At 44.4% G+C, this 27,350-nt stretch overlaps 1 protein-coding gene across 2 annotated transcripts in view; it reads right to left on the reverse strand.

Moving 5' to 3' along the window:
- The window catches only part of PIP4K2A (phosphatidylinositol-5-phosphate 4-kinase type 2 alpha), an 89,407-nt gene extending 62,633 nt beyond the window's left edge, over positions 1–26,774 (reverse strand). For both annotated transcript variants that reach the window (XM_015853301.3, XM_015853300.3), the window contains exon 1: positions 26,489–26,774. In XM_015853301.3, the coding sequence (XP_015708787.2) occupies positions 26,489–26,629 (141 nt within the window). In that variant the 5' untranslated portion in view covers positions 26,630–26,774. The remainder of the gene's footprint in view (positions 1–26,488) is intronic.
- Between the last annotated feature and the right edge of the window lie 576 nt (positions 26,775–27,350).

Here is a 27,350-nt window from a genome sequence, read left to right on the forward strand (position 1 = left end):
AAATTTAGCACTTTCTCAGGAGACCAATGGGACAGGACTGGAATGGTCTGATTTGTAGGACCACAGTTAGAAATAAAAGAAGTGACAGAGCATACTCCATATTGTTTTTGGAAACTCCAGAAGCTTAATCTTATCCAGGAGATAAATCTAAAAACATGAACTGTAGGATCTCACCAGAAAATACTCTTTTTGTGTCCCTGCCCACAGAGGGGGACAAGAAGAAGATGGGGATGCTGACCGCATATCACTCACTATACTTCTTCCAACCAGTGCCTAACAAATAGGAAACAGACAAGCTAGAAAACCCGCATCTTACAGATTTTAATACATTCACACTGAAGTGCAGTTTATGAAACTCAGAGAAGGCAAAACAACAAACTATCACTGACCGGTTCTGTCCTGTCAGACCAAGCATCCATTAAATAAATTAACGTTGTTTATGACACTCTGCCATCCCATCTCTGTCTGATACAGAAAACTGAGTCCATCAAAAGCTAGAGGATTGTGCTGAGAAAATGAAAGGGGCACTGAGATCACAGAAGTACATCAGTAATGCAGGGAAGGAGGGAAAAAGGGGAAGCCTGGTCAGCAAAATTCACTCCGACTCACTGCATCCCATGTTTTGCTGCCTAGCAGGTAAGAGATGGTGAGTAAGGAGGAAATGAAGAAAGGAAAATATTTACAGAAGGAACAAGACCCATCAGTTACGCTTCTTCTGGTACAAGCTTTTATGTCAGCATAGCAGCCAAGCTGAGTCAAACCGCTTAATGGACTGAACATTTTTTTCTGACATCACTCAAAAAGGAACTTTCAAACTCCTCATTGATAACGCTTAATAAGAAGGGAAAAGGCAGCACCAATAGCACTGTTATTGCTATATACTGTTTGGTTCATTAGCACATTTAACCCCTAAGGAAACAGTGAGCATGTGAATGGTCATTGTTTCAAGCACAGAGATTTTGCAGTACCCTTGTCTTAGGTGTTTCCTGCTAAGTGATCTCCAACTCAAGGCAGAGTGATGTGAAAAAACTTACCATGCAGGTAATCAGAAGTTAAAAGACAGCCACAATCAGGTGTTGCATCTCTTTTCTTATTAGCATAGACATCTAGCAGAGTGCATAAATTCAGTTTGTTACTAACATGAAAATGCAGGCTCTAAGCACGCAGTGACCAGTGCTCTGCTCCATTTCCACTAGGATCCAGGTTTCTGCCAGCTATTTAACTTTAATTATCCCCTCTGTCTTTGGGTTTAAGATTTCACAGAAACTCGTGAACAAATCATTATATGTGAACAAACAACTCATTGAGTAAAGATCACACTACAGCTGGCCTCCTATTGTTCCCTCCGTGGCTTCAATATTTAGGGTTTGAAACGAGATTTCAAAGGAAATGATTGTCGGTTTGAGTTCTTTCATGAAAAGCTCCAATTGCCTCCTTACACAGGGATGTTTTCTCATTGTAACTGGATCAGTACTAGCCATTGCTGTCTCGGGAGGAACGCGGTGTCATCATCTGACACACGCAGCCCCTCCGCGGCTGCAGAAACACAGCCAGGCTTGTCCAGCGCCTATTCTTTTTCCATTATTACAGAGCAAAGCTGGGATCTGGGCAAATTTACATGTTAAAATATTTAAGCACTGCTCTGTAAACCGGATTCTCCAATTACAAAAGGGTATTCAAAATCTTCATCATTTGCAAAAAGCAATTAAAAAATGAGATGCAAGAAATCTGGCACAGCTGTTATTTATGCTCTGCTTAAAAACTCTTGCAATGTTATTTTCATCCAAACTGTCCACTGTAAGAAAAAGGGCTCAAAAATTTGCGCTATAAGGAATCGGTAACAAAATTAGACCAGAACACTTTAAGGGCACACACAGAGAACTGCAGTTCTCCAATGGCAAATTTCAATGCAAAGTGATGATAATTGTAAGCAGAACCATGGTACAGCCTGACCCCTTTCTACCTGCAAGAAAAAAAGCCAACTCAAGCTTTGAGTCAGATGCTGTCATAGGAACTGTCCTGTCTGGACAGTAATTCTGCAGTAGGGCTCAGAAAACAGAACAGAACACGATGATGGTTTTACGGTATATAGTTTCTATTCAGATATGTCTGCCAATGAGAACTACCAAAACAACTTAGATCTTTTTAGGTCCAAACATGGATGTATTAAAATGTACAGCTTAGGGGAAGTTACGATCCCAAATTCCATCCCCAATGCACGTTCTGCACCAAAGCAGAGGCTGAAGGTTTTAAAAGTTCTGTGTTGGCTTTAACTACCTGCCATGCTTAATGTGTCAGTGTCACACCCCAATGCACCCAGCACTTATGTGGTCACACCGCCTGGTGCTGCCTGTTGCTTTTAGTGGGCTCCTGTGATGCTGCTGCTACAAGCGACAAAGTCCCATTTGGGGAATTTGCAATAACCCTGAAGTACTTTACTGCAAACCAAAGGTATTTCAGAACTGAAAATGAAGGCAACAACCTACGTGCTCTTAGCTTCAGCTCATCATCACGAGTGTGGTCAGGATAAATCTGGAATGCTCAGCAATATTCTCCAGAAGCACCAGAGTGGCCTATCCCTGGATGAGGAAGGCAGAGATGTGACACGAAGGATGAGGGTCATGAATAACTGCAGCGTGTTATCAGTAGGAACATCCTTACAAGCACCAGAGGAAATGCCAGTCTCTCCTACAGGACACATACTTCCCTGCACTAAGTACCACCAGCATGACAGAGAACTCAAAAATGTAAGATTATTTCCTTTTCTGTGTAATAAAACCCACACTTCTTATAAACCCTGCAGTAACCCCACCTTGCTGCTGGCACAAAGTAGGTTTCATGAGTAAAGATACCCAATACTGTTTTTCTCTTCATATGGAAATAAGTTACATGCTCACCACCTTTAAGAAAGCTTCTGTAGGAAAATTAGTGTCATACAAACTGTATACACATAAAAGCAAATTGACTTCATGCCTTCCCACTCTGATTTCACTCCCTCCCTCCCCCACACTCCTTAGCATCCAGATGCTGTGAACACCACATAGTTTTGCCACAGGGAGGAAATGTGCTTGTCTTGGCCTCCTGAAATTTCTGTGTTTTTTGATTGGTGGTAAAGACTTTATTTTTGACAGACTCTGTATATCTTTCAGGAGTCACTAATTGATTCTGTGTAGTTTTTTTGTCCCCCAAATCCCTTTGATTTCGGTTTCTGTAGCTGCTAGGTCAGGCTGTGTGCCCATCATCCTCTTCCTCATTTGCAATATACATTTGTTTTCCTCCACAGTCAACAGGAAATGGAACAGCATACGGGATATGCAGTAACTTCATTGCAATTCCTCGGGATGCAGTCTGGCAACTACCCACCAGAGCCTTCCTTTTGGCCTTTTGGTCCTGACATAAACAACACATTCCTCAGCTTTTACAGCTAGGAATGGTGCCCCTGGTTAACAACACAGCCCAGCTTTTAACCCTTTATCCTGCTGCCTTCTATGGTCCTTACTATCTACATTTCTATTGAGACTAAATATCAACCACAGCACCTCTGTTACAAAACTCTACAACTCCACAGCTTTTTCAAGTGATTACAGAGGTCACACCTAGATGAGCTTAAAGGCTTAAGGCTCTAAGATATTTTCAAGCTTTTCTCTAGCCTTGTTTTGCTACAGAAAGGAGATACAAAGCATAGAACACCTTGGGTTTTATCCTCTCGCCTCTGCCTCTAAATCCCCCATAGAGCATAATACACTACTTCACTCTGAAAAACTTACCGGGGATGTCCCAATGAGCAAACTGAAGTCTTGAATTTAGTATTTTTGAAGCAAAATCATTGTGATTTTGATCATTGTGCATTGTGATGGGATGAAACCAAGGCCTTTCTGTCTCCATACCCACCAGCAAATAGGCAGTGAAGAACAAAGTTCCCTTAGAACATCAGCCCCATTGATTAAACTGGAAGCTGGATCAAGCCTTCAGCAACCATTTCTACAACAGTGCTTCCTACAACTTCAGTTCAGCCACTGCTTGTTAGGTTGAAACACCTAGCCTGCACATTTGCAGACAGAAATCAAAGCATGTAATCCATAGAGCCCTGAAGCTTAAAATCATAATAATCTTTGAATGGAGCTTTAATTTGCTCCCAAGCCTTGTTTTCACACATCTGAGAACCACTGACCACCACACTGATGTTTAGCTCTCAGATTCATCAGACAGAACCTGTCAGTTGAAGTTGCTTCATAAGTAATTAGAACCTGAAGTGAAAGCAATGATTTTTTTTCCTGTGTCTTAAAGAAGCTCTTGCTTAAAAGGTCCATGTAACTTTTCAAAAACAGCCTTTTATCTTTGCAATCTAACCCTTGCCTGTGTCCCAAAGCTTTAGGCCACATTTGCCTTGTGCATTCAGTCATTTTCTGGATATAACAGGATTAATTTGGAGCCTTTAAAAAAAAACAAACACAAAACCACAAGTAGGTATGACTAGATTTCCTATTTTGTTGTTGTTTGTTTCAGGGAAAGAGATGCCTGCAAAAGGAACCTTATCCCCATGCAACTCCATGTGAAATCATCCGGCTTTCTTCAAATCAACCCTCAGAAATACAGATTTGTTTCCCTCAAGAGGTGGGGGAGGTAGAAGCAAAAGGCAGAAGGAAAGGAAGGCAGCTGGTTTGCTGTGTGCTAGCTTTTATACCAGCAGCTTTAAACCAGCAGCTCTGCTGGGCAGCTACTAGTAGGGTCATAAGCAGTACAGAACAGATAAGACCTTTCATGTATTTTCTCATTTCACGTACATAGAAGCTCTATATAATGGACAGAATGAGTACAGAAGTGTTTCCTAAATGTAATGCATACAATCCTCAAGGTCATACGCCTCCGGAACTGAAACAAACCCTTGGAATGCCCAATCTGACCAGACAATTGCATTGTCCCACTCTGCTCAGTGTGCACAAAACCAGTGAAGGTTGCCTTGGAACAACCTCCTCAGCTTCCTTCAGACGTGTAGCAGCAGCCACCTGGTTCTTACATCTGCCTCTCAGATGCAGGAACAGGATCAGCCAGCTTTGCATGGCAGAAATTAAACAGCCTCACAGTACACAAAGCAGACAACAACAAAAGGGGCAAAAAAGAAGGCAAAGGGAGCTGAACTACAGCCTTATTGTGAAAGCACTGCATATTCTAATTCTGTAAATATAAACTAAACTGCTCAACTTAATCCAGTTACCCATGTACCTATCAACCAACCAAATGCAACTGATAAACCTAATTAAAGAATAAAATTTCCATTCTTTCTTCTGGCAGTGTAATTTTTCATTTAAACTGTGCTAAACAATCTGTTTCAGACAGGTAGGCTGTTCTGCGAGTAACAAATTACAGGCACTTCACGTTGCTGACATTCTCTTCACACTTCAGTTTGCTAACTGCACTGGAATTTGTAAGATACAAATACTGCAATAAAGAAAGGAAAAGCATTTTACTGACATATTTAGTAACTGCCATTTGTTACAGGTATTTCAGTGAATAATTACAAATTGCAGACAACCACGGTGACAGAGTTTCGTCTGTCAGACACAAACTGGAACCTGTGCTTCCTACAGCACCAACTGAAGGGGATGTGGCAGCCATCCCCTGCTGCACCTCCCAGCAGCCGGCTTGCACTAGATGATGGGTCTGTGCTGAAATTAGACAGCATTTGCATTTATTAGGATGAGCACAGTGCTCTTGCAACCTTGTAGTAGCGTATATTTGAGCACATGGGCTGCGGAAGGACCCACTGCTGCCATTTCATCACTCCATCGCTCAACTTGAAACACTGCCCCGTGCACTGCTTTGATACCTAAGCTCCCCACGCCAGTAACTCCCCATCTCTGCCACAACACTTAAGAGTCCTAGCAGGCTGAAGGCAAAAGTGAGTTTTAAATAGATAATTTATCACATATTTAACCATAAAAGTTAATTTAATTTCCAAAGTACTACCACACTTCATTATTTTCTCTCCCTGCAAAGCACGAGTATTTTTCATTCTGGGAGGCACTTACAGCTCTTCCTGCTGCTTTTGGCTATGTTATGGCTACATAACATGTTTGGTTTTGAGTTTTAGCAGCAGTTTGAGTCCAGACTTCAGAAGGTCCTAAATTTCTTACAATCCAGCTGGATTTGCATGGCTCAGGGCACTTTATGGGGTCAATATAACAGCTCAGAGCACCCCAGGGGGCCAATATTGCTCCCTCCCCCCTGCTTCCAGCCACAGGCCCCATTCTCCTCCCTGTGAGTGGCTTCAGTTCACAAATGGGGAGAAAAAGCATGAAGGTTGCTTCTATCCTAATGAGTTAAATGAGTTCTCAGGTCTGTTCTCCAGCACAATCCAGACTGAAGTCACTTGTGCATGCACACCCATGCAGCACACGATGCAGCACTGAGGAATTCAGCCCAACAGCTGCCAGAGTACTCGTATCACACACTGCATCTCAAGTCTGAATATACTTCTGAACATGGGCAGTTCCATCACTCATGTTGGTTCTTATTAAGAGAAAACTAAGAAAAGCTTTAAGACATTTTACTACAGTTCCATTCCAAAATTTGTTAGAATTTATTATGTAGCACTTGTGAAAAGTAGATTCAGTACAGTACAGAATAAAGCTTTATACGTTCACACTTCCAGCAACACCAGAGGAATGGGCACATGGACATGGAACAGACAAGCTCACTGCTAGAGAACGATACTGGACCCAAAGACTTACAAGTACAGGTGGGAAGAAGGCTGGGGTTCCAGTGCACATTGGTTTCAGCAGAAGTTGACTTAGGAAGAAAAAAAAACGTATTTTCATCTTCTCCCAGCACAGCTATAGACAGGCATGAGAGAATACATGGAAGGGTATTTATGACTGATAGCACATACAGAAATATTAGGGAGAACTAAGAAATTTTATATTGAATACATCATTAGCATCTTTCAAGCTATCTTTTCCCGTAAGTTCAATTTAATTGAGCACCTTTATTGATAAGGCACAATTTAGGTGCTTCAGGAGACTTCGTAAGGGTTTACACTGTCAAATTATATTCTGTGATTGCAATAAAATATTTCTGTCAACAATAAAAAGCTTCCATCTAAATGACAAGAGCACGCTAACCATGAAGCCTTTGGCTGTACACACCACACATTACACAGAAGTAACCACTTTCCTGTAATGCGCTGATATTTAATGCCACCCACATCAGATTAGTAACTCCACTCAGATCTATTAAGGCCCATACAAGCTTCAAAGCAGTTTTACTGTCTGTTAAGATACTGTGAAAAGATTACACTGTCCATCTCAAGCGCTTGTAATTTTTATTTTACTTTGGCCTTTTTTCCCATTAAGTCTCAAATGGAACAAATGGCAGCTTTAGTCTTCTCATCACTTGCTACTTTATTCATCTCCTTGGCTAAAAGCTTTAGGGAAAGAAAATAAAATTGCAGCTCATTCTTAGCCACCTCTTAAGACAAAGCAAATCACAGTGATATTCCATGCAAGATCAGGTTTTAGTTACTATTTCAGAAAGAAAAAGAAAACAGCACTAACATAGCAAGAGAAGTACCAATACACCAAAGGAAGGCAGCAGTCCATAAAAGCAAGCAGCCGGTCACTGCTGGGTGACACCACGATCATGCTTCACACGAAGGTCTGAAGCTTGACTGTAAAAATCCCATGTATGAAAAAGCTATTAACCGAGCTGCTGCTCGGATTACCCAAATCAAGGAAGCAATCTTTAATTTCAGCTGAGGTGGCGTGCCAAGGACAAAGGCAAGATTTACTTCTTACAATAAACTCTTCAGCAAAGCTTTCCCTCCGCCCACCCTATTACAAGGAAAAGCAAGGTTCAGCATTTCGATTATCTGCGTGAACAACTGAAAGCACAAAGATTAGATGGTAAAGCAAGAACTCAACACAGCTCTTGATTATCAGTTGCCTCCCTCGCCCAGTTATGAACCCTTTGTACAGTATCTAACAAAACTGATTGAAGTCTCACAGGTTAAACTGAGGAAGGGAACATGAAGTTATATCAGAGCAGCATCCTCTGTGTGAGCTCATACAAGTAACTACACATTGCACTGTGTGTTGGTCAGAGGTGTTTGTATTCAGACTGTTTGAGAAACAAATATGAAATATATAACCAAACTGCAAAGAAATAGCCAGAAAAGCCTTTACAGCAAGTAAAAACAGAGCTGGCACTACATGCAGACTGTTTTCAAGTTCAGTGCAGCAAGATCATTAGAACACAATCAGGTTTCTACTGTAATAACACTGTAATAAGTTGAAATATAGAAAAATACACGTTATGAACTGATGCAGCAATAACTTGTCATTGATAAAGCAGATGCTCATCACATCACACTCATCTTTTAAAGTGAAGCAGAAACAAAGTTGTACTGTCACATACCAACCAGAGCACAACATAAATGCACGTGCTGTGGCTCAGCTGAAAGGCCCCCAGCCCAGCCCTCTGTATAGCAGCGACTCCCCACCCTTCAATGCAAGCACAGAACATAGTTGCTATGCACTTACTAACACTCAGTGGGTCAGGCTTATCAGCACTCAGCCACTATAAGTAACCTTGAATTTATGTAAATTCTTATCATCCACAAAACCCTTCAGCAATGAGCTTGATTCCTCCCTGTAAGAACCGCTGCCTGTTCAGTTTGAACCCAACTCCCACATCTTGCATGGAAAAAGGTAGAAGTTGCTTATCCAATCCTCAGTTTTGCATTTGACTTACCCCATTTCTTTCAGTCATCTTTCTAGCACAAAGGGTCTCAACTTATTAGACAACTCTTTGCATCAAAGCTGTTCCATGTTTCTGATCACCCTCGTTGCCCTCATCTCAAAGCAGAGTGAGCTTTACTACAGTTCTTGACAGGAGATAAGGACTATAGCCTTCAAGATGTGGATGCAGGCTGGACTTGCACAGTGCTGCAGCAACCTTGTTTGGTTTGCCCCCTATTCCTCTCCTAGTACTTCACAACAATGGCTTGTAGGACTCCGCTGCATGTTGGCATACCTCTAATATCTCAGTTTTGAACAGTTACGGTCAGCTTCAATACATTTCTGTAATCATATACATCCATCTCCATGTCATCTCGAGAGATGTGAGCCTTAGAGAGCTGTCCGGTTATTTTCTTCATTAGGTTTTTGGTGTGTTTAGTTGCTTTTTTTCTTTCCCACCTCCACTTTTTACTACCATCTTTTTGAATGAGAGACCTTGACACAGTGTGTGACACTCAAACCTCAGAGACACTCAGAGACACTCAAACCTTTCTTAAAAGAAATACAGACTAGTCCGCTCTCATCATTTGAGTCATTCTATGTGATAACAACGGCGTAGTAAGTGCAGCTGGCACACAGTACTGGTGTTACACAGACACTACTACTTATTCTTCAATTCTGAGCCTCAGTCCCTTAATAAAACAGGGCTGAAAACCTAAAGACAGAAAAATGGCTTTGATAAAGTCAGTTTTGCAGCTCTCAAAAACAAAACTGGACAGTAATTTATGTGATAGCTGAGCTTTATTTGTTAACCAACTCCCTACAATACATCTAGTTTCCACATCAGTCATCTGTATCTGAATTAGTAAGGAACACCAACCCAAACTTCATAGTCTGGGTTCCAGACTGAAGTACTTTGCTGAAAGTTAATACGTTCACACAGACTGACATCTCCATGTAGACATGGCCCATGTGAATGTTCTTGACCAACTACACAAACTTAACTTTGTTCACAAACCCAACCTGCTACTGGGAAACAACTGCAAAGCAGCAGAAAAGTGAGCGAAAAGCAAACAGAGCCCTTCTCTTTACCCTTCTGAAATGGAGACATGGAAAGTATCATCTTGTGGTTACTGCTACAGCTGAGCGCCAGTTTAAAAAACAACACCACCATCACCACCACAGGAAACAGAAAGCAGTCCCACAGACAGCAATCCAGCACACACACATCAGAGCTAGTGCTCAACCAACAGCTTGCACCAGGAGCCGGCGGTGCACAGCAGCTCAAGCTCAGGTGAACAGCTCACATTAATTGCTGGCTGATAATCAAGTGCAGCTGTGAAACCATTTGTGTCCAATCTACCGCCATTCCTGAGAGCCGACCATCTCCCTGCCAGCACAAGAAACTCATTTTTCTTCCATGATAAGTCCATCTTTTCATGGCATTCCTGTCACTGAGCAGCACCATGCATCCAAAAAGGGAGGGATCGTCCTTCATCTTGTAGCCATACATCCCTTAGCCAAGCCTCAAGCAGAGAGGAGTCAGCACTGTACAACAGCAGGCAACTGGCCTTTAAAAAATAAACAAGTGAGTCAAGATCCTGGCTTAAACATACACGAAGTCTAAGAGTGAGCAGACTACTAACATTTTCAGCAGACATTTGCTGTATTTAACTCTGAAGATTAGATTTATACAGATTTTGAACTGAAGCATTTCCTAAAAGAATTAGTAGCTGCTTATCTTTAACCTGATCCTTTAATACGTATTGTTCCATATGCACAATTCTGCAGTTGAGGCTCTCCTGCACCTGAGGAGTTTTTGCTTAGAACACTTCAAATGGATTACTTGACAGAATGGAAAGTTACATACATCAGTAATTTAAGTAAATGAGATGAACCTGTTTTTACAACTAAAGCCGATGAGATGCAAGTTATTTAACATTTTTATTTTGGTCAGATACCCTGAATAACTGGATGTGAGCAGCAGAAATTAGAGGTAAGGGATATAGGTCATAGCAATGCTCAACATCTGGGACAGTTCACATATGGCTTTACAGCTATACAGGACAGAAAAGCAAAGCTCAATATTTTCCAATATAATTACTGTAGGAAAAAAATCTTATAAAAGTCTCACTGAAGATGCCTTAAAAAGCAAACATTTTTAATGACATGTTCTGTACATACCACAAGAAAAAAAAATCTCCTTTTTAGCTAAGTCTTCTGGGACACAGTTACCTCAGCCCAAAAACCAGCACTGAACAAACAGCAGGTAAGAGCCAGACAGACCTGAACAGTGCCATGCCTCCACTGTGCACCACTTCTCACACAAAAGAGAGGTATAAACATGTATAGCTTATTCCATAGCGTTATCTTTGTAATAGCTATAGAACTAGTTCCATCAGTGTCTGGAATAGAGATGCTCACAAGGTTAGTATATTTCAGAACAGTTTCTTGGATATCCAGAGTTAGATGGGCGCTGCTTCACCTATTAGGCACAGAGGAGACTCACAAACACTAAAACCAAACACAGTTATTATTAAAGTCACCCCCCCAAACAAACAAATCCAAAACCAACCCAGTGTTTGAAATAAGATTAACAACACTTGGCACTTTTAGCATACAAGTAACATTCATGCTTGGCTTCCAAGTATTTCTTCAGACAAGCAGTAGGACATTGATTTTAAGCCACACTGAAATAAATGTCCACACGGTGTTCACATCACAGCAACAAAGTCACTCAGCTACAAGTTTTTTCAGTGACTGACAGAATGAAGCTCCCTTGTTTTCACCTCCCTTAGCCTCAGTTTTAATTGCCTTAGCCTCCATAGAACGTAATTTTTCTAACCCCTCTGCACAACATGCATTCCCAGCTACCTATTCTGCTACTGATTTGATACTGCTACTGATTTCTGATACTGCTTTGCACACCATCACCTCCCTTCACTGTACAGCCTTGACTCACCTTGTCAAAATAAAAAACGCTGAGCAAAGACTTGTTCAAGGATGTGCTCCATACTGCTGTAGTCTCATCAGAGGTGCAATGGAGTTGAGTAGAGCTGAGCAGCCTGATCACACAAATAAAATCACACAAACAGCCTATCTGCTCAACTCCAACACTAATTTCCAAGGCAACTCGGAAATTAATTTTACTAATCAGCACAAGGATCCAAAAAGAAATGCAGTAATGAACCAGACAGATCCTTTTCATGAATAAAAAGCAGTAATTTAAAGATCAGATCACCACACTAAGAAATGCAGCCTATGTAACTGTGCACTAAAACATGGCCATTTTAATGCAGATTTTAACAAGGCTGGGGGAATTATAAGGGTAGTTTGACGACATTGGGAGACTTCTTTATACAGTACAGTGACAGAACTGAAATGATGATGCAATTACATACAAGTAATCAGGAACAAAAACTGAGCAAGTGCTATAAACCTAATTAAGTTTTCACATCATTCAGACAGGCAACTTGTATTTCCTTTAAAGAGAGCTTCATCTGAAGGCTCCTCAGACACCTGTCTTTACACAAATGTGGCTGATGTGTGCCCACTCACTTCATAGACACCTACAACATTCCCGCATCAGCTGTCTGAAATGTTTTCCAGACACAGCATTACCTCACCTTTCATCGCTCCTGCATTCAATTAGATTGACTCCTTGACCTGACAATCCCTTCATGCAAGGAACTCCTAATACACTTCTACACGGAGAGCTGGACTAATCCCACATCCATTCAGCAATCACAGGAGCACTCCTGCAGATACTACAGTAATCTACTTCCCCCCCTCTCCCAAACTAGTTATGGTATCAGAATAAGAACCATTTGCAAGTATTTTAACAGGAAAGCACTTGTATGTAACCACCTGCATCTTTGACAGCAGACTCATGGATCTTATTTTGACTCTTTGGAGTCCAAACTTTTCAGTTTTGGGTCTGAAGTTCTCCATTTCTTGCAAATGAAACAAAGAATAACATCATTCTGCTGCCTTGCTTTAATACGTTCTTCTGTTTATGGACACATCCCGAACCACGAGGGCTGACCCCACCATTCCACTTTGTCGCTGCCACTGCATCAGCAGTAGAACAGCTGGGACAATAAGAGATCCAGCAGGCTCACAGCCAACCTGCACCACCAACGTCCTGCCAAAGGCCAAGGATATCACACCACAATCCTGCAACACTGGAATTTCTGTTTGGTTAAACAGTTCATTACACCAGCAATAAAACAGACTTCATAACTAATGCAGCAGTGCTTGGTGGGAGGATGAGGCCGCTGACAAATATTTTATAGCTTCTGAAATACCCAGGTTGTTTTGACTGTGTGTGGTACCCAAGGAAACACAATGCAGTGGGTTACATCCCCTCACTCACACAGCACGGATGTTTCAGCCCTTACTGCTCTTAACAGAGGTAAGATCCACACCATAGGGATATTGCACACCTCAGCCTTTGAGTATCAGAACAGGTTGTTAAATAAAATCTCAATATTCAGAACAAGCGCATTTTAACACACAGAAACACACAGAGTCAGTGGCCACGGTTAAATTTAATCAAAATGCACTCTATTAGCACCTGGAAGCTTTCCAGGAGCCTCCTGCGTCCTTGGCCATCGGCCAGGACAGCTGACAGCGTTTCAAGCCTGCTGAAATTACCAGGCTGCATGTGAATATGCCACTCTCCAGTTTCAGTGGGGTATTTACAGTTCTGTTGCACATACAAGAAGTGGCTACCTCAGCACCGCTGTTATACTGGCACTTCACGGACACAGCCAGACGTACTTTGTGTCACCGAGATTTCAAATGCTCAGAACATTTTGCAAAGCAGCAGCTATCCATTATGCTTCCAAGTTTCATCAGCCATAGGAAAGCAAGGCACTGGTGATGCCTAACATGAAACAAGGGAAGAAACCACAAACAAAACACAGAACTGAAAAACCAGCACTCTGGTCCTGAACACTCTGTATTATGCTCTGTATACTCTGAGCATTCGATGCACAAGTCCCATGCAGAGCCCTTTCAGCTCTGAAGATGCCTCAGGCCCAAACTAGGGTTTGCTGTCACTAAAACAGGAAGAGCTGGAACACTGCACAGAGCAGATGCACCGCAACTCATGCACAGCCTGAAATCTGGTGGTGAAAGCACACTAGCACCCAAGTACTGTCAAGTATCGGGCTTGATGTATTGAAGCCTAACAGAGTGAGAAGTGAAAATGCTCACTGTCAGACCAATTCACTCTCAGAAGAATTCTAAATTCAGACTTTGCCATACAACACAGGGCTACAGCGTTCACTCTGCTCATGCTCCACTCTGGCTGCAGCTCCGGGGCTGCCCAAGTCTGCATAAGCAGCAACTCCTGCACTCCTACCCCAGCATTTGTAGGCTCTTTTGGAGCCCCCTTGGCAGAACCAACCCGAGCAGCAGCCCATGCAGCCCAGGCTGGGGTTTTACAGCCTTTGCTTTGTGGCTGAGCTGAACTACACAGCTTAGCACGCATAGCAGCCTCCATCCCCTGCCTTTCTCCAGCACCTCTGCTTTATCAGAAAACAAACTAGTCCCATCTATGATCCCAGGAAAAGCAAGAACAAAAAGCCTAAAGCTCAAACTAGCCTTTTTACCAGATTAGTTTCTAGTCTTCTGGCAAGCTGAATTGATTTACTGGATGATCAGGCAAATACTAGAGCCAGCATGAACTAAGCAAGAGGCACCAGGCCTCCTGTTATTAGAAACAGATGCAGCTGGGAAAGGCTCAACTACAGGCATTCATCCTTTTACCTTCCATCACAGGTAGTGCTGGGATCGACCGTGACTCACACTGACTGGACACAGCTTGGTGGAAAGCCCACCTAAGAAAAGACCAGTTGCAAAAGCAGCTCGCTAGAGCGGTCACTTGAATTCAAAGTACATCTTCTGCTGGAGTGGCAGAGATGAGAGTCTTATGCCAGTCTCAACAAACACCACTTAAATCAGTGCACTGGATAGCAACAGATACAGTACTGAAGTTTTCAGTAAGCTGACGTTAGATGTACCACAAAGCACATGGCAACGTGTGGTTACTGTACAGACAAATGTATGTCATTTCAAGAAGAGATTTTTGCTCAAGTAAATATTACACCTGCTTGAGATAACTACAGAATAATACTGCTGTGAGAGTCTGCAAGCATACCCAGCATGAGTGAGGTTAAAACTGGGAAGAACGAGGTTGAAGGGAAACCATCCAAATCAAGCACCTGCTCACCTGGGGAGGGGACCAGACCCACTTCCAGCTGCTCCTCTCGCCCCGCAGGCTCGCTCTGCTGTGCCTTCTGCACCACCACATTCCACCAGAAAACAACTACTTGCTTTCCTAGAAGTATCTTCTCCTCCCCAATGAGCTTTCCCCGCTGAACTGATAAGTTAAAACAGCTTGGCCAGGGGTATGATACTGAGAACAATGAAAAAATTGAAGGGAAAAAACCGGAGCTACTGCTGCTAGAAGGGGACAGAAGTGAAGCAACACATCACAGCTGTATTAAAGTTATCCTCTCCAGGACTCCTCGACACACTCACATTCCCACAGCACATGGAAATGCAAAGCATCACTCATCACTCACAGGAAGGATTTCCTCCAGCAGTCACAGACCTGACAGGGCCACAGACAGAATTGGAAAGCAATGGACATCCAAAACTAGAAGGCAAGAGCTGCTATATAAGCAGGGAGAGAAGGGTACCGTATTGTTTCTGTAAGGAAGACCTTCCACAGTCCAATATAATGCCAGGAAGGAGCTCATACCAGAGGAGTAAATGAAAAGAGAGGCATCTTCTAACTTGTGGACAAAGATTAAGGAAAGCAGACTGAGGTTTCTGTACTACTGCTGCAAAAGCCAGAGCACTGAACACTGCATTCTGAGATGGATTAAGTTTAACACATTGACTGTTAGGTTTAGCAAGAGCCCTGATGTCAGTCTCGGCCACTGGTACAAACAGAAGCGTTTCCAAGATCCAGAAAAGTTACTATGGATTTGGTCCATCTGCATTCCGGTTTAAAAATAACATAGATTGCACACCTCCACTTCCCCTCCATTTCTGTTTGGTTAACATTTGCAGCAAGGAAAAAACCCTCAGCAGTAAGGAGTAACACAGCCCGACTCACGGCATGTTCTCCTGCCCACTAATTGCTACCACCAGTGCTTAAAAAGGCCACGAGGAGAATTAAGTCATTTTGAAGTTATTTTAAACTAAACCAACTTGCATCACTCCTCACATCTCTGCTCCTTCCCTGCTTCACACAATGCTAATTTCCAGGGACTGGAGCCATGCCTCAGTCCCCATCTCAAGCAGACATTGCAAAGCACAGCTCCTCCCCAAAGCACACAGCACTGCAGCTTCATTGCCTTCACGTTCACTACTGTGCTTCTGAACTTAAGCACTCCTTGGAGGTAGGAAAAAAAAAACAACAAAAAAACACCAATAAGATAATAAATAATTGAAATTGTTCATTAGTAAATGATTTTATTCTATGATTCTAAATCACCATGCAAAGTTATCAACATTAATTAAATACCTTCTGTTTAACAGCACAGGAACTAAATGACAAGGACAATGCCACTTGTTTATATTAACACAAAATACTTCATATTTCCAGTAAAGCAATGCAGCTTCTCCCTGGAGACAGTCAAGGCCAGGCTGGATGTGGCTCTGGGCAGTCTGGTCTAGTGGTTGGTGACCCTGCTGTGAGCTGGAACTAGATAATCTTTGAGGTCCTTTTCAACCCAGGCCATTCTATGATTCTATGTTATTCTGCAGCCAATGTCTGGATAGTTAAATGCAATTAAACATTAAAGAGAATCATCATTAGTTGTTAGCTTAGCTCAGAATCGAAGCAAGTCTTGCACCATTTTTTTTTTTATTTTTTTGCTGCTCTCAAACTTCTGGTGGGAATTACCCAAGAACTCCAAAATTTGAGATATCCACATGATAAGCATCACTATGTGATTAGTCACCTTGTAAACATTTTAGAGTGGATTTCACTACCCGTTCCTTGAGCCAGTGTGACCAGCCCAGGCGCAGACACCTACCTTGCACTCTGTGACCATGTACCAACTGCTGGCCATGCAATGTGCCCAGAGGCAGCCGGTTACATGGCAGATCTCACTTTCCCACTAGCATTACTCCTGCAAATATATGCAAATACACAGAGCCAAGGCTTCAGGAAACACTCGACAAAGCAGTCGGTTAATCAGGCAGAAAACGATTTCCTCTGTCCTGGAGGGGCACAGTAAGATTCAACAATGCCCATTTTTTGACTAGTCTGTTCCTAAAAAAGAAAGCATTAAATTGCAAGCTGCCCTCAGTTCTGCAGCAGCAGAGCTGTGACTCACAGCACACTGTGTATTTTACGGTCACAGAGTCAAACAGCTGAGCATTTTTATTCCTGGTTTGTCAGACTTGTTGGAAAATAAAGAAATAACCTCCAAAGCCTCAGTGGAAAAGCCACTGCAATGGCAAAACCCTCCAAGCCACAGCTAATGTGGCTGCACGCTCCTGTCTGCCCCACCTCGAGCTCCAGGCTGTTACATCTGAAAGCTTGGCCAATACTGACAGATCACTAAGAGACACGTGTGTTTTTAAAGGATGGAAGAGGTTGGCACAAGTTGTAGCTGTGTACTGTATGACAACGCTGCATCAACAGCAGCACTGCAGCAGGTTTCGACTTCCTGAACTGAACACATTTCAGTAACTAAGAGATCATTTGCACCAATTAAGTATTTGCAGGTGTAAGATAAGAGCCACAGTATTATTTCTTCTTACACAATTTGCCAGGTTAACAGTGCTGTCCTCAGGATGGTAAAGCTCTTGGAGAATCTTTTCAACAGCAGATACAAAATGCTTATTTGAACAGCAAAGTTCTTGAGCTGCCAAGATTAAAACATACAGAGAAATGGAAGTGAAAATGGAAGGTAAAATGCAACACAGATGAAAAGCTTACTTTAGGGTTTACTTTCTTAGTTTATCAAATGGGAAGGAAAAATGCAAAACATAACTGGTAGGAACAGAACAAACCAATTCTCAGACAAATTTGTGAGCTAGGAAGGTAATGGTAAATAATGTAAAGCATGAAGCCACATGCTCTTCTATCTCACTTCTCTTATTTCTTCCACCTACCCGAAGATGTAGGTATTAAACCTCTTCCAAGTGACACATGCCAGCTAACATCAGTACTTGAATCAAGTAAAAGAAAAGCAGGGAGATCTTTGCACTTTAAAATCCTGTCTAGACAGGTGACAACACAATTTCCATCTTGAGAACTACACAATCAAACCTATATCCTTTTTTCAAGGAGTCTGGGCTTTTTATTATTATTATTATTTATACAGCGCTTGCCATGTAAACATTAATTAGAATTGAATTAGCTTAGTCTCCCAAGTTAACTCTTCCCAAAGGCCATGACCTGCAAGTTCAATGCATATCAAGTAAACACATAAGATCCACGCTCCTTTTTATATTAAAAACATCCCAACAGCTTCTAAGGAGAAACTTGCAATACACCTTCTCAGAAAGAGTCAGCAAGAACAAAAGATTCTGAGAAGTAACTGGTTTGCTTTTCAAGAGAAGAGGAGCACTGCAAGCCACAGGTAATGCTGTACTTGGGGGGAAAATCCCTGATAAGTGGTACTGGGAGATGTGGTAGAAAAGGAAATCCTGCCACTTTCACCACAAAGATGGTGCAGAACACGGGCACAATTCAAGATGCTCCAGATTTGAAGGCTGTTTTGCATTGCCATAGGCAGGGATGCTCGCTTCAGTGGGAAGAAGGCAGGAGTGTGAGCCAAGAGACATCTGAACCTTATTACATCCCTGCACCAGCACAACCCTGGGGCACAGCTTGCCCTAGTGAAAGAATCTGCTATAACTATCTGCTGCCATAGGTAGGAAAGAGAAAGCAGCATTGTTGAATCAGCTGAAGAACAGCTGAAACGGTTTCATCAGGAGCTTGCAGCATCTACAGAATGGGCAAAGGCTGCTGAGAACAGGGGTTGCAAGACTTTGTCTGTGAGCTGCCAGGTGTTAACGAGCACCAAGATTCTGTTTCTGGAAATTATTTTTCCTCCAGCCTATAAAAGACAAGCGGTAAAGTCCAGAAATTGCTGTGTGTGTTTGGTTGTGCTCGCTGTGCACGAGCAGAAGGCTGCCTGGCTCACTGCAGGCCGCAAGTGCAGCATGAGTCAGACTGAAATCCCACTGCACTGATGATTCTGCTCAGGCCCAGGAAGAACAACTGCGCCAGAAAATCTCATCCCCCCTCCTCCACCACCAGCCTGAACTTTGCAACAGGGGAAAAAGCACTGGGTGTGGGAAGCAGCCAGCCCCCAACCCACCATGAGGCACCAGCTGGGGCTGGCAGGGCTCGGCTGCAGCTCAGCCCTGAGTCACCCCCTGGGCTTCCATAGCTGGGCTGTGGGGCTGGGCATGGGTTTTCCCAGTGAAGTCAGTGTGTTTTAGGCCGTTATCTTTCCCAGAAACACAACCACATATTCCGAATAGTCAACAGAGAATAGGTTAAGTAAGTACTTCCCTCTCAGAGGCCTTACAGTAAAAACCTTTATATTTCAAGTTATGAGCTTTTAAGTGCTACCACTGCTTCTACCAGGCAGCCTCTAATACATATCTTGCAAATCAAGAACTGATTTGCATACCATCTCAAAAAATGCAGTTGTATCCGTGGGCTTTATGAGCAAAGTCTGGAACAGACCACATGATTTTTGTCTCAATTGGAAAAGGCACGGGAAACCCCTGGAAACGGAACAGCACGTGACAAGTACAAACAACAGAGAAGAAATTAGGAACAGGATCTGAGTGATGGCTTTTATCATTACCTGCTAAAGAAAATCATGCTTCGTGAAATAGGGAAGAGGTCTATTAAAGAGACGTGAGTTTTCAGACCGATCGTCTGAATCAAAGTGTTCTTTCTGCTCATCTCAAAATTACACAGAAGCAGAAAAGTAACCTCATCCACCAGCTGTTTACAATAAAGAATCCTTAGGATTGCAACGTCAAAGTCTTTAAAAGAAAATCCCACTCTTCATTCAAACGCCCTCCCAGTTTTTGGTCATTTGCAACTGGATCACCCAGATCTGGCTCTAGATTTAAATCTAAATACAGAAATTCAGAAAGACTTGACTAGGAACCTTGCTTTCGTTACACAGATCTACTGGTATTTCAGACACAGCCTACCATAATGTCTGATTATCACACCACAGCAATTGCATTCTTAATATACACATCCATGAGCTCCTTTAGGAAGATTTCATCGAGATCCCAGCCCATGCTTAGGGCCACACTACAGCAGAATACCGTAAAATCCTCTCTAACAGCAGTTTACAGCACTGAGAAAGAAAATCAGTACACACAACAAACAGAAACCCAGCCTGTAACTACAACAACGTTTTTGGTTACCCAAATGATCTTGCAATTGGTCTACAATAGACTGGGCAGTACGATCAAAGCAGAACCAACCACTGCAAAGCAGCTGTAAGTCTACCTTGCACCATGATGCGCCTCCCCTAGATAAAGGGCATTATAGAAGTGCTATTAGTTTTGGTAACAGAGTTATGGAGGCTTGGCACCAAGCTAATCAGATATTGCTCGGTTTCAGCTCAGTATAATAAGACTCTTATTAAGCTGCCTTCTTCAGGCTGGTCTCAGACCAACCAAGATAGTTCTCTCCTCCCTCCAAAAAGGGGGACTGCTGTAACCACAGGCTCGATATTGCTCAAGAAAATCTTTAAGATAGGACTCTCATGAATTATTGCTGAGAAAGTCTTCTGGCCATTGTCATTTACATCTAAGAGCAGCTTTAAAAACTGCAGCCACTAGGAAGCCACTGCAGCTTTTCTGTCATCTACCCAGATAGAAATTTAAAGCTTAGAAGCCTCAGTGTCTTCCGTAAGACCAAGGAAACTGACAGGTATAACAAATTGCTGTGTCCCTTACAAAATACATGCCCATGTACATGCTTAAGAAGGTTAAAATAATTGGAAAGGCTTCCACAGTGAGGGCTCTAAAGTATTTTGACTGGGTGCAAAGGTTTGCCTCCAAATGTGAAATTGAACTGCTGATAGGGAAACTGAAGAGCATAAACCAGAGCTAAGAGTCCCACCAATTGTCCTAAGCAACTAAGCCAGCCTTCATGCTCCACTACTACACAGCATTTGCAGCTCCTCTGAATACGGCTTATTCAGCTAAAAAAAACCAACCATCCTATTACAGGAGATGGAATAATGTAGTTTCCCCTCTAGTGCATTGCCCCAGATGAACTCACTCCATGATGAGCTCAGTGCCAAAGAGTGGAAACAAGTCCAGCAGCAATTGCAGAGGTTGTGGTTTGACTAACCTTATTCTAGTGTAAATTGGCACTTCCATACAAAGCAACAGCTTTGCTCCACCTCTTATGCTCTACCACATTCTGTGCTGGCACCGCTGTTTGAATGGCTACATGATGAATTCTGAGCATGACGGTACATCTAAGAATTGAACGTATATTTTTGCTGGGCTGTTAGTTTGTAGCTGAATAATTACTGATCAGGAAAAGCAGATATGGCTGAGCCTGTCAACCAGGAAGGCTGGAATGGCAAAGACACGATTGATAAGATGCACAAACAGGAACAGCAGGATTGTGAGCTGCACACAGCAGGGACGCCAAGAGGGGAGCCTGAGAAAAGTGGGATTCGGTGACTTCATTCAGATGGTAACAGGGTGGTTCTGCAAACCCCAGCCCCACTGCAGAGCTCCACAGGCTTTCCAATAAATAAAAATTCCATTTGTTGCCTTCGGTTTTCTCTTCGAATCTAAAAGGATCATGTATATGCTCACAGCCATGTTAAGATTGTTAAGGTTGCCTTGGGAACTTCAAACGTTCCCTAAAGAGCTGGATTAAACTAATTACCTTGTCTCAGTACACAAGGTGGTAGTTCACCAAGCGTGATGAAAAATAAGCATTCCAAAAGGTGCATAGCCACAAGTATTTCTACTGCAAACGATTCAACTCCGCTCTTTGATGACAGATCCAGTGTTTCCTTTTCAGTTTGTGACACACATCAATACAGCATTCAGCTGCTTCCAACAATTTTCACAACACCATTATTAAGCACTCTCCCTCAGTACAAAACTAATTAACTTATGATCTTCCTATAGAGCCCAGATTCTCCAATCAGACGGATGTTCACATAGCAAACCGCATTCAAGAAGTTACCATCCCAACAATTCAAAGCTAGTCCATTTCACCGTGGTGCCAGGATGCAAACCTTGAAAGCTAACAAGATTTCTCATTACCATCCCGTAGCAGCAACATTTTATTAAACACTGTTGCAGCTCTTTTGCAAAAGAAGATGCACCTCACCAACAGTGAAAAGGAAGGAAGAAAAAGCAGGGCTTTTGTTAGGCATCTAAATAGCAGACATCAGGTCTAGAGAACAGAGCAACGTGGAAACGAGATGCAGCAGTAAGTATAAATCAATGAACTCTTAGTGGAATTCAGTTATCCACAAAAGAACTCAATCACTTAAAAAACAGGAGAAAGCAAAAACAAATGCATACTTCTCTCAAGTCTTTAAAACGCCACTGTTAACAACACTGACCTTTCAACAAATCAAGACACCTTTAAGCCAACGTGACTACAAGTCTGAGAGGCTGGGCAAAATTAAACTCAACATCAGTAAATAGCAGCTAGTTCCATCTTATTCCTGAGGTCTGAGGTAGCTCCATACTGCACTGATAGCTCTGCTATCACAAAAAGAATGCGCGTGTGCAGCAGGTACTGCAGAACAGGTGGGTGTTAGAGTAAACAGAGCTCATCACCCTAAAGTATAGGGGTAAATAACCATCTATTAGCCCATAGCCAGCAGGCATAACACACTGCTTTAATGAACAAGTTCTGAAACAACCCACCACAGAATTTCTTTCAAGCCATCGCGATACTCAAATAAGATGACTCAGCCGAGTCAGCAAAACCAATCTGCGTTGCCCGTTTGCTTTGCTGAACATTGTCCAGCCCTCCTTGTTGCGGTTAACGAAACTCTGTTTCAAAACCTGGTAGGCAGAAGAACCTCCTCACTTCTGCAGCACCTCACGCTGCAGAGAGGAAGAAACTACAGAGCACAGTTTAGAAACTGCTGCGAGATCTCTTTCCATCTCCCTTCCTGTCTCACCCCAGCAGCAGCTATTGCACGTTTCCCTTTCAGTAGTTCAGAGGACACGCACACGAAGCATCACTCCCTCCTTTATTTCACATCAGACCGTTTGCTCCCTTCAATCCAATCACAATAAATATCTGCAGTTTGTATTTTTAGCAGAGCCTGTCCGCAAAGATGCCAAATACAATATGAAGTGGACTCGAGCAGCAACACAGAGCTTAACACCCAGAAAAGCACCGAGCTCTCAGTAAATAGCTTTTCCTGCTCTACTTCCTTCTATATACAAACAGCTGGGCTGAGCGCCCAGATGACTTCTCAAAAATAGTTTTAATTGCTTTATTATCTGCTCTGCTGTAATCAATGCTTTTTAAGTTCTCACTGCTTCTTAGAAAGTGCCTTCTCCCACATAATCTACCACCACCTCCATTAAACAATTAATAAGGAGGGTTTTTTTTTCCTCCAGCTCACTGTTAAAACATCTGGAGTTGACTCTAAGATCAATAACTCAAGTTTCATTACCCTGCCTCACTCACTTTGAAAAGCCGCTATCGGAGCCCATTTGCAGCAGCGATGCCCTGCGTTAATGTAAACACCAGCCACAAAGCTGACAGCGTTACCCAGGGGCAGCCCTGCCCTTCTGCAGCTCCCAGCCCATGCCATGAATCAGCCCCACAATTCCACATCCTCAGGGTTTAACTCCTCCATCATTTAAAAGCATACAAAAAAAAATCCGGAGCCAGAAGCTCCCCAAGTGCAGTAAGTTCTGCAGATGTATAACCAGTAGCAAACACTGTGCGGTTTTCTTAGCTATGATAAACACAAGCCAATGTTTTTTACTGCAGAGGGCATAACCTATCCTGTCATTATTGAGCATCTCTGCAGAACTGCAGGTTTCCTGATGTGATGGCACAGACAGTGGGACACAGGAGGGGGAAAGCCACAGTTCCTTGTCACGCTGGTTTTCTCCTCCCCACATCCAGCTCTAACAGTAAGGATGTCACACTGGCAGCCAGCAGAGCTCCACAGCTTTCACTCTTTTTATTACGCTGTCCTCGCGTTGTTCCACTTTTCTTAAAAAGATCAAGCCAGATTAGAGCTGAGAGTGCAACAGTAGCATCAGGCTTCAGGGCGCCTCATGGAAGCAGTTGAAGGCAAATTTGGAGTTGATTATCTGTTGAATTCTTCGCCCACAGAAAGTATTTGCTTTCTGATGTAGCCTTCAAATATGCTGGGGGAGAAGAAAGGCATTTGATCCACGCGTTCTTATTGTTTCACTCGCTCATTAGGCAGCAAGTGCCACTGCAAAGTCAAGCGCTGGTAAATGTTTAGATCAGCTTGTAATCATCCCGAAACAGATGGCCAGTACGGATTCCAGGGGCTGAGTTTTAGTGCCTCTTGTTTTTAAACTCACACATTCATTATTCTCGAGAACTTCATTAGGTGTCCGTTCTCTTCTGTGTTAACCACTATGTACAGTAGAGGTGAGGCCTCCAGTGTCTCACTCTTTACCTCTGAGCTAGCCAGCTAAAATCCATCCCTACCGCTGTATTCTCCCCATATTTGTGGGTGGTGTGTTTTGAAGGAGCTACACCCAGCTTCCTACAGATTCCCAGCCTTCCCAACCAGCTCCTAACAGGAGCATCCACGCCAACATGAGAGAGCAGACCCAGCTCCCCGCAGACCTTTTCCTCATTAGGAATCCACACGCTTGCTGTAAAGCCTTATCGCTCCATGATGCTGAGACACAACACTTCCTTTCTAAGGTCAGATTTCCTTCTACGAGGGATAGGTTAACAGTTCTTGTCACAGTTTCTTTCTATGCCTCTTCTTCACACTTGGATGATCTTTGGATTTTAAATGGAAAACCTGGCCATCAAGTGTATCAGCACTGCAGCCCTACACTCAAAAAGCCTACAGAAAAATAACCCAAAACTGCTTTTCCCATTTTATCTTCACCAAGTGCTTTATTCCAGTGCGTACCACACTCTGCTGAGACATAAGATCCACGTTTCAGACCCACCCCTTCTGCACATCTTATTTATATTTAAGGCTCAGAGACCATCTCATTAGTCGCTGCACGCAGCTCTGGAAGCAGCCTTAAATAAGGTTTTTCAGATGAATACTACGTCCTAAGTTTATTTAATTACCATCATCATTAAGTATAATTTATGCTCATTTCCTAGTCTAACTTTTTCTTCTGGGTTTCTGTTTATTTTGCTAAGAAACATCAGCGTGCCTAATTGCTGACCTCAATGAATGCACACAGGTGCTCTGTGCTTTGCCTGCACGAAGTTCAGACTGAAGCTGTTTCCATCACACCAAGCATTCATTTCCATCTGTCGGCCACTGCTGCATCCAGCGTTACACACCGACTGGGTAAGCACGTAACGTGGGATCCAACAGCACTTCAATGCAGCAGCTGTAGCCAAAGAGATACCTAGATTTGGACACACCTGAGTTATTTCTGCACGGTCCCTGACTTGGTGGGGGGCAGCTTCCAAATGGCCCAAAGCATTACTCATGGTCACACCTTGCTGCAAGGTGAGGACATCGCAGAGCATCCATGGCACATGCTCAACCCTACCGCCTTCCTTCATACAAAGGTAAACCTGCATCTCTCCAAGCTTGCCCTGCCCTTCCAATCCCCTCACCAACTCCAGGCCTTCTATTTGCCACTTATAGCTTTACACATACAAAGCAGCGTGCCTTTATGACATCTGACTGGAACAGCCGTGCACTCCATAGTGGCACAGGACAGCAGGAACCACACACAGCACCGTGCCGGTCCCTGTTTGCTTTGTTATTAGGCACAACCCCGGAGAGGGCACAGGATTTCACTGCTGTGCCCAGAGCAGACACACAGCACCAGCTGGGGCTGCCGCACACAGCACCGCGGGCTCGGCTCCAAGAGCAGCTCTGCTCCATCCAGCAGCATCTCAGCCCGCTGCCCTCCAGGAGCCTCAGAGATGTCCTTAAAACTAATACCGTGTATTCGGAAGGGACGAGAGGATCCCGCAGGCCGGATTCCGGCCGGCAGCACCCCGTGCTCTTCCACAGCGCTTGGCTTTGAGCAGCTCGGCTCGTTCCCGTGCCGCAGGATGCCGCCACCGCCTCCGTGGGGTCACCGCACCGCAGCGACAGCACCGCCGAACCGAGCACAAAGACGGGCGGCGGGTTTGGATGCGTAGGAAACAAAGGCAACACCGACACGACGCATCGCCTCTACAAAACCGGCCTCATTCAAAGCGCACGCTGACAACTACCACAGAGCTCCGGCACGGAGCGAGGCGGGGACGCACCCGCAGCCGGCGGCTCCGCAGCGGGGCGGGTCGGGCTGAGCGGCACAAGGGCTGCGGACCCGCCGCCATGTGACGCTCCGCCGGGCGCGGGCGGGCACGGAGCGGAGCCACGCAGCGACCGAACGGAGCCCGCCGCACCAGGACCGGGAACTTCGCGGCGCTACGAAGCTCTCCATCACCATCGCTGTACGGTTTTTGGTGGGGGGAGGGAAGGAACCGCAGCGCATTTCCGCACCAACGCCCGGGAGGGGCCGGGGCAGCTCCCGCCGGTCCCGGCACTTACCGAGTGGTTCACCCCCCACATGAGGACGCTGAGCAGCGGGTCGCTGGCCCGGAACAACTTCACTTTTTGCGCCACGAAGTGCTTCTTCTTGGTCTTGGTTTTACTCGCCATGACGGAGGCGACGGTGCCGGGGGCCGCCATGGCGCGGGAGGCGGGGCGGGACGCGCGGCGGGAGCGGGCTCAGCACGGCAGCCCCGCGGGCGGCTCGGCGCGGCACCGGGCGGACCGAGCGCCCAGCAGCGCCCCGCGCATCCCGGCCTCGGCCGCGCCGAAATGGCCCCGCTCTGCCCGCGGCCCCGCCCAACCGCGGGAGCCGCCCCCGCCACGCACGGCCCCGCCCCCGGCCCCGCACGGAGCGGGAACACAACAAGACTTTCGGTTCTCCGCGCCACGCTGCGCACGCGCCGCGGGATGGCGCCTGCGCCGTGCGCTCAGCGCTGCCACGGGAACCGAGCTCAGCCGGCACAGCTCGAGGCCGCTCCATTCCATCCTAGAGCTGTTAGCTGGTACAAGGGGCCAACACCCGCCTCACCACAGCCTCCATCCAGGCAGCTGTAAGGTCCCCAAGCCTCCTCTAGACTAAGCAATCTTAGTTCCCTCAGCCGCTCGACATTAAACTTGTGTTCCAGACCCTTCACCTTGTGCACACAAGCACTTACAGCAGGCTGCCCGCTGACTTCTTAACTACCCAGGTGTACCCGCCTGCTGTAGCCCTGGCTTCGTGAGCAGGCTGACCCTGAAGCAAGTTGACCCTCAGTGATCAGCAGCGGAGATGTTCTATGAGAACGGGCAAATGTGAGCTCACGGCTGTCCCAGTCTAGGGACCAGTAGGACCAGATGCCATAAAGGTTGGGTGCAGGGC

The sequence above is a fragment of the Coturnix japonica genome, chromosome 2, assembly GCF_054131305.1.
Source record: "Coturnix japonica strain WE chromosome 2, WE-NBRP24, whole genome shotgun sequence".
NCBI classification, from domain to species: Eukaryota; Metazoa; Chordata; class Aves; order Galliformes; family Phasianidae; genus Coturnix; species Coturnix japonica.